General features: G+C 33.1%; 1 protein-coding gene across 1 annotated transcript; it reads right to left on the reverse strand.

The window, feature by feature from the left end:
• Nucleotides 1-3,390: 3,390 nt before the first annotated feature.
• Nucleotides 3,391-5,212, reverse strand: LOC127520322 (olfactory receptor 1M1-like). The gene has a single exon (XM_051908309.1). It carries the CDS (start codon nt 4,492-4,494, stop codon nt 3,391-3,393), a length of 1,104 nt encoding a protein of 367 aa, XP_051764269.1. The 5' UTR covers nt 4,495-5,212.
• Nucleotides 5,213-7,892: the final 2,680 nt, after the last annotated feature.

The following is a 7,892-nucleotide window of genomic DNA, read 5'->3' on the forward strand; positions in this document are numbered from 1 at the left end:
GCTTTTTGTGTCACCTATGATAGAGAACTGTTATAGAAATACACTCAATAACAGAATATTATTAATTAATTTCCAGTCTCAATGCATTTATGAATAGAAATGTTTGGATGTTCTTTGATATAATCATATTGAACTACTAATAAAAGAAGTCATTGCAGTAAAAGGATTAGAGAGAAACAGAGAAATCACATGGTTTATACTCTACCTTCTCCAAAGCTGCGACAATGTCATTATTCTACCAACCATCAGACAAATTTATATTAGATCATTCTCTCGTGCTCGGGGCTTTAGTTGATGAAACAATGCTTCTCCCTCTAGATTTCAGAAAGAAGGGTCTGGAAAAATCTATGCAAGCTTATGAAAAGAAAACAAAAACACATACCTTCAAGCTTAGGAGGTTGACCTATGCGCATTGCTCCATTTTATTTTAATTATAGTGACACTGTCCTCAAACCATCAATTTTAGAAAGTGTCGATATTACACTGACATTAATATTGAAGTCCTCTGAGGTCATTTACACCATCAATAACTGAAATACAAGTATGAAACGTGAAAATCAAATGAAATCAAAATCGAGTTCTTATTTTCTTTTTTTTAATTCATGTGCCTCTCATAATCTTTAATTAAAACAACTTCCCCTTCCTCTTCCTCTCTTCTCTTCTCTTATGACGTGTTTACTGAGTTTCATTCATATGACATCACAGCAATAACAAACCACAACGATCTAATCAATTCCTGATGGATTTTTTCTACATTTTTTTCTTGTTTGAGAAGCCGTTTCACTCAAATATACATCACAATGGGGATCTAAAGATTATCGCAACTTCCATTTCATGCCGACATTAAAGCTAACACAAGGACTTCATAGACGTAATGGTCTAACAAAATCCAAATTTTGACTTTTCTGTTCCAGTCTTTTGTATATACTTATATATATTCCCATAAATGCACCGGTGATTGAGAGCATTGACGCTACGAGGCAATTCCGTTTTCGTTATTGTGTCTATGCTGTGTTGTTAACATATGTTTTCTTTTTAAATTTTGTAGTGTTGTGCACTATTGGGCCACCGTAGCTACTGCCTCCATTGACAAATGCTAGATGGACAAATATTAGGAAATATCAGACCTCTGAATACCATGATTGACTAAAGACTATATGGATTAACCAATCAGAATCAAGTATTCCAAAGAGTCATGTAATAAGCAGTTGTAAATCTGTATGTTTTTCTCTCATCTTTTGTATGGCATAGAAAAATAATAAGGCTGACAGCTTAGAAAAGTAATAGCGCCATTCTTGGGGCTAGATCCGATTTTAAAAAAACAAATAAAATCAGACTGAGAGTTTGCTTTCTAAGCACCTTGCAGTGATTGAGCAGAATGAATGGTAAAGTTTAAGCAGTGTGAAATGTGAAGCAAGAAATCCCAGGATTCCGTTTGGGGTTTACAATGACTCAGGCTTGACTATTTCAAGTGTGAAAAGCCCTAATTTGTGACTCACTGTTTGCACTGAATTTTCACTCAGCCATGAAACTGAAACAAGAAAACCTTCTTACTACACCAAAATATTTTGCTTATTTTGTTGCTTTTTGTTAGTTTTGTTCCCTTTTTTTAATTATTATTTATATTCACTTACTTTCATACTTTGTTTTTTGTTCATTTTGTTGCTTTTTGTTCATTTTGTTGCTTGGTTAATTCCTTTTTTTTATATATATATATATGATATTGCAGAGGTGTCACAGTTGTGTTCATCTTAGTTATGGACTTTCAGTTTGTTGTCATTGATCACATGTGTTCCTTTGTTCTATTTTTCCGCCACAGTCTGTCACTATGGACACTAATCTAATCATCACAGCTGTCTGTCATTTGAGCCAAAGCCACTGGAAGGCAAGTCTACAACCTTTAGCCAAAACTGGCAGTACGGGCATTACGCATTGGCGGTACGCAGGGAGGAGTTTTGAATGGCAACACGATTGGCTGAGAGGTGCCGCACATGCTTAAGTTAGCCGTTACGCTTTCTCCAATGGTAAGGGATACAGACCCTCTTATCTCCCAATAATAATACGAACTCTGAGTTAATCATCTGTGTATTTAAGTTCCTGGTTTTCCTCAGTTCAGTGTTGGGTCTTGTACTGTATACGCGTTGTGTTGTGTTCCTGCCTTCTTCTGTGTTTACCCATTGGATTACCTAGTAAAGACTTATTGTGATTCATCTTCTTCGTCGTGCGAGTTTCTACACACAGCACCCATTACAAGAGGTTTATTTTTCATGTTATATCAAGTGTACAGTTGCACAGTTTCTTTTTTTTTTTTTTTGCATCTTGAAATAAATATGTTCTGTATCACTCTGTGTTGTGTTTGTTTCCTTTTTCTGTTTAAAAGATATCAATTTAAATCTCCTTTTTAAAAGCTTTAGGAGGCATAAATAGTCCTCACTTTAGATGAGCTCACAAAAAAAGTTAATTGACAGCTACTAAATGTTTTATAACTACCTGAATTAATCATGAAATACAGTAGGAATACGTGTTAATAAAGCATTTAATAACACACTGAGTAATTATTACTATATGTCTAAATAATAAACTGTATAAATGTAATTTTAAATAGTTTATTAATCATTTACTTACACTTTTTAAATGATCTTATGAACCACTGACAACTCCTAAACAACTGGTTTAGAAATGATAAATTGATCATTAATAAAGTATAAAAATATAATTATTAAACCCATTATAGATATGCTTATAAATCAAGAATAAAGCATTTATAGCTGTAGTTATAAACGGCTTACTAATGTCTATCAATGCTTTATAAATGATGAATTGACTATTTACTAATGGTTAACTAAAGATTGATAGCGTGAGCTATTAAAAAGTGTTACCGAATAAAGGACCGGGAAAAAAATCCTCATATCAAATGAAGTGTCAAAAAAAGTGTAAACAAACACATACATGTGTATAGCACAGAATAGTGTGATTAAGTGACTGCATAAAGAAACCATAAATATATTGAACATAAACATTAGAATTTTGAAATATATCCTGTAACACAGTGTTTCCCAACCCTGTTCCTGGTGGTAAACCAACAATACACATTTTCCGACTCTTCCTAATCAAACACCAGGGGTCAGATAAGGGAGACATCCTCCAGGAACAGGGTTGGGGAACACATACACATGCATTATACATACATAACATAACATATATAATGTTTCATTTTAATCAAATATCACAAGTCAGAGAGCTTCTTTTACCAAAAATACACACAAAGTTGAAATATTCTGTTAAATAAGTATTTGTTAAATGTTCTAAAATAGCAATATAACTAATCACATATTTACATATAGCAAAGAAGGACAGAGTTTCATTCAAGCAGATAATAATTTAATTTTTTTATTTTGTTTTTAAATTTCTCCCACTGCATTTCATATTTCTTTCCATAGTAGCATGCACCCTGCTTCGTTTGTACAATTCTTTTATAGATTGCATGACCTCCTCTGTCTTTAGAGTGTATATGATGGGATTCAGCATAGGTGGTATTGTCTGAGTGAGAGAATTGTTAATTAACCGGCCGTTTGGATGGATAGGTGTTATTATAGATGCAATATTATTGCTTAAAATTGGGAGATAAAAAATTGCTACTAACATGAGATGTGAGGTGCAGGTTTTCATGGCTTTGATTCGGTCAACACTATGAGCAATCTTAGACAAAGCCAGAGCGATGCAGAAATATGAGATGAAGATCAGTATCAGCGGTGTGCAAATCAGGAGACCAAAACAAAGTCCTCCCATCAAAATATGCACAGAATTATCATTACAAGCTAGTCTATAGATAGGGGCAAAATCACAGTAGTAAGTATCAATCACATTAGATCTACAAAAAGAAAGCCTATTGACCAAACCTACAAGTATAGAAAAAAAAGTCACAGAAAAACTCCACATTACGCCTATGATCAGAAACATGGCTGTTTTGGTTACAATGGCATGATACCGTAGAGGAAAACAAATTGCAATCAGTCTGTCATAAGCCAAGACAACTAGTGTCAAAGACTGCAGATTCATGAAATGAAAGACAAAAAACATATTTTCCAAACACGCTTCATATGAAATGTCCTGGTGGCCAAATAAAAATGTGTCAATGACTTTTGGAATCAAAGCCGAGCTTCCACACAGATCAGAAAGGGCCAAATGGAAAACACCAATATATTTTACTGTGTGAAGTCTGCGGGCCAAATAAATGATACACATGATAAATGAATTCCCTAAAACAGTCACAACATACACCAAAGACAAGAACATATAATAATATTTTGCATGTGGGACATTATAAAAGCCGTTGATGAAAAATGTTGCAGGACGAACAAAGGTCACATTTGCAGAGGAGTTTGACTGCGTGGAGCTCATGATAGCTGCTGTCTGGCTTTTTGTGTCACTTGTGATGAAGACCTGCTTAAGAAATGCACACATTAACAGAGAATATTCAAATGATGATTTCATTTCTGGTCACAGTGAACATATGAACACAAATTCTTAGATGCTATTTGACATTTTCAAATTAAATTAATAATGATAATAAACTAGTCAGTCATTAGACAGAAACAGAGGAAACACATGGTTTATACACTCTACCTTCTCCAAAGCTGCCACAGGATCATTACTCTATCAGCCATCAGACACATTTATATTAGATCATTCTCCTACGCCTGGGACTTTCATTCATGGATCAACCCTTCAATCTCCCTACAGACTTCAGGAAGAATTGGCAGGAGTAATCTCCACAAGCTATGATGAAAAAAAAAAAAAAAAAATGATAAAAGATAATAAAAGCATTTATCTTAAAGCTTCAGAAAGTATTACTAAATTGATAGCCTAATGTATAAACAGTCTAATAATGATTACAGTACAATAAAAGTTTATTCATATCAGAAATATTATTATTAAACAATATCACTGTCCACAAAGTCCCAATTTAAAAAAAAAAAAAAAAAGTTTTGATTTATTCAAAAATACAGGTGGATTTGGGGGCTGAAGGTCTTTATAAATCGGTTGAAAACTACATAGCTACTGTCTGTTTTCAGATTTTTGTCTGTTTCAGAAAAAAATCTGTTTAAAAAACAGATTTTTTTTAACAAAGGTAAAAAAGCTAAAAGAAAAAAAAAAGCACTATGCAAAACAGCACCAGAATTTCCATTAATGGTAATATGTGTTCAATTCACTCTTATTTATACTGCATATTGATTTATGTTTGATGAGACTATCATAGTTGGTTAAATTAATTCCAAGTGCCGTTTAACAGACCTATTATGAAAAATGGCTGTTAGGTCAAGAAAACGCAAAATGTTCTCTTGACACAAAATGGACTATGTACTGATTATGTGCTTTATTTAATCTTAAAAGAATTTAATGTGAGTTTGAATATCATTTGCGTGACCTTTAGCTATAGCCATACTGAAAGCAACAATGGATATTCACCTCAGATCTTGAAAATAAATTAAAGATAAACAAGAACTTTCAATTTCCCCCTCGGTAGAAGTCGCGTTTGCACCCTACATGTATTCACAATCATCTTTAATATAATTAATGTATTCACTTAATAGGCTATTATAATAATTATTATTATTAATATTATTAATTTTCAGTTTATCAAGTGAAAGAAACATTCAGTTTGTTTTATTATGCGCTATATAGTAGCCTATACATTTAAATTAATATTGTTCATATATACTTAGTTTAATCATTTAAATTAATATTGTTCATGTATACTTAGTTTAATCATTAACTGATAGTGGATAGAAACCCGATTTGAGGGAGGACCTGATTTGTCATGACACATTTCACTCATAAAATATGTCACAATACTGAAGTAAAGTTGGTCGAACTTACAGTTCACATGGACTTTAAAGTTGACGCTTCAAAAACCACACAAAATGGACATAATGGGACAATCCATAGGACTCCAGTTGTTCATTTCCACTGTCGGCTTAAACTGGTATTTATCCTTAGCTGATTTCAACTGAGGACGACCCCCATCTGAGAATCAGTGTATTTGAATGAATCAGATGAGTAAATGATTCAATTAGGCTACCTATTCATAAATACAGTAATTTGCTAAGTTAAAGGGACCTATTATGCCAAATTCACTTTTATATGGTGTTTGAACAGTGATGTGATGAAAATACGCTGTTCCAAATTTATCTATTAATATATCTATTAATTATCTATTAATGTCTGCACCACATAAACATTACAAATGTTCTGTTTTTGGATGTACCAATGAACATAAGAGTCTCCATATACTCCAGGATGGATCTGTACCAACTGTTCATGATCCTCCAGAAGAAGTGTCACACTGTTTATTTTTTATGATGTTTGAGCAAATCGCCATTTCAGTAGATGTGCCAGTTCCACAACAAATGTGGCTAAAGCTATTGTTGTCTTAGAGAGACCATATGTCTGTCGTCTATTTTAAACCTTATTTATATACTGTATAACCACACATTTGTAAAGAGCAGTGTAAAAGGTGATTGTCTTGAAAAACAGCTGTATGTTTTCTGTAAAGACAAGACAATAAAAACGCTATGTTTATTTGCAAAGGCCAGCACATTTATCCGCTAACCATTCAGAAACATCCAGTTGAATTCTAAAAGTTGTAACTTCTTCCTGAGTCTCTCCATCAGTGTCCGACTCCAGTTTGAACAATGTAAGGCTGAACACCGTTACTGACAATCCTCATTTTGGCTGTGTGAGATTCTCCAGCTTTTTTGTTGTTGAGCAACCGAAGTGTGAGCTGTTAAAGCTCCGCCCTCTTCTGGAAAGGGAGCAGCAGCTCATTTGCAAAAGGGACACACACAACAAAAGGCACGTTTTTGCTCACACCCAAATAGGGCAAATTTGACAAGCTATAATAAATGATCTGTGGGGTATTTTGAGCTGAAACTTCACAGATACATTCAGGGGACACCAGAGGCTTATATTACATCTTGTGAAAAGTAGCTTATGAAACATTAAACTCCTAACACAATTAATGCAATTATAATTGCTTTGTAAATCCATTCATGCCACAATTGAGCTGCATTAAACAGTCAGTGTACCGTAAATCCAAGGATGGATTTTGTTGATACTGATTTCATTTGATTGGTAATAGTCATACAGTGTCTTTTTATTCTGATTAAATATTTTGATAAAATTTAAGAATCTGACATAAGAGGACACAGACATGACAATACATTTTAAAATACTGTTCATCTCTGGCTTTTTAGAATTCTTTCAGGGTTTTAATCTTCTCTCAACTGAGAGAGCACATCCTGTATTTTAATGCATTATAATGACTGTTTAATATTATCTCTATATGTCGATGTTACATATGAATTGTTCCAGGAACCTCAAAGCATATTGTTTATAGTTATTGTCAAAATAGTTGTAAAAGTTGTAAAACCATAACGTTATGCATCACGTTATAGAATGAATAGAAGACAAATGATTCATGTGCCATAGATGAGCAATTGTTTTTCATTTTAATATAATTTATGGAATAAGTTCACTGAAGCACATACCTGCATTATATAGTCTGGGGTCACTCTCAAGAAAAAAAGGTGCAAAAAGAACAAACACCTGCTAATGTTTCTTAGCACAGAATAGTGGGAATAAGTGAGTAGTTATAAATAAACATTGAACATATTATAGCTTTACAGTGTCAGGAGTGTTTCAAAAACCTTTTGACATTCAAAGAAAAAAATGTAATATAAAGGGTTGTTTCATAGCATGTCTATTTTCTTTTTTTTACAAAATACAGAAGGGCAAAGTCTCATTCAAGCAGATAACGAAAGCAATCCAACAGTAAAATAAGTTAATTATAGAAATAAGGAATAAATTATTTTTAATAATTTTTAATTCCT

This window comes from Ctenopharyngodon idella, chromosome 10 (assembly GCF_019924925.1).
Source record: "Ctenopharyngodon idella isolate HZGC_01 chromosome 10, HZGC01, whole genome shotgun sequence".
In the NCBI taxonomy this organism is placed as follows: Eukaryota; Metazoa; Chordata; class Actinopteri; order Cypriniformes; family Xenocyprididae; genus Ctenopharyngodon; species Ctenopharyngodon idella.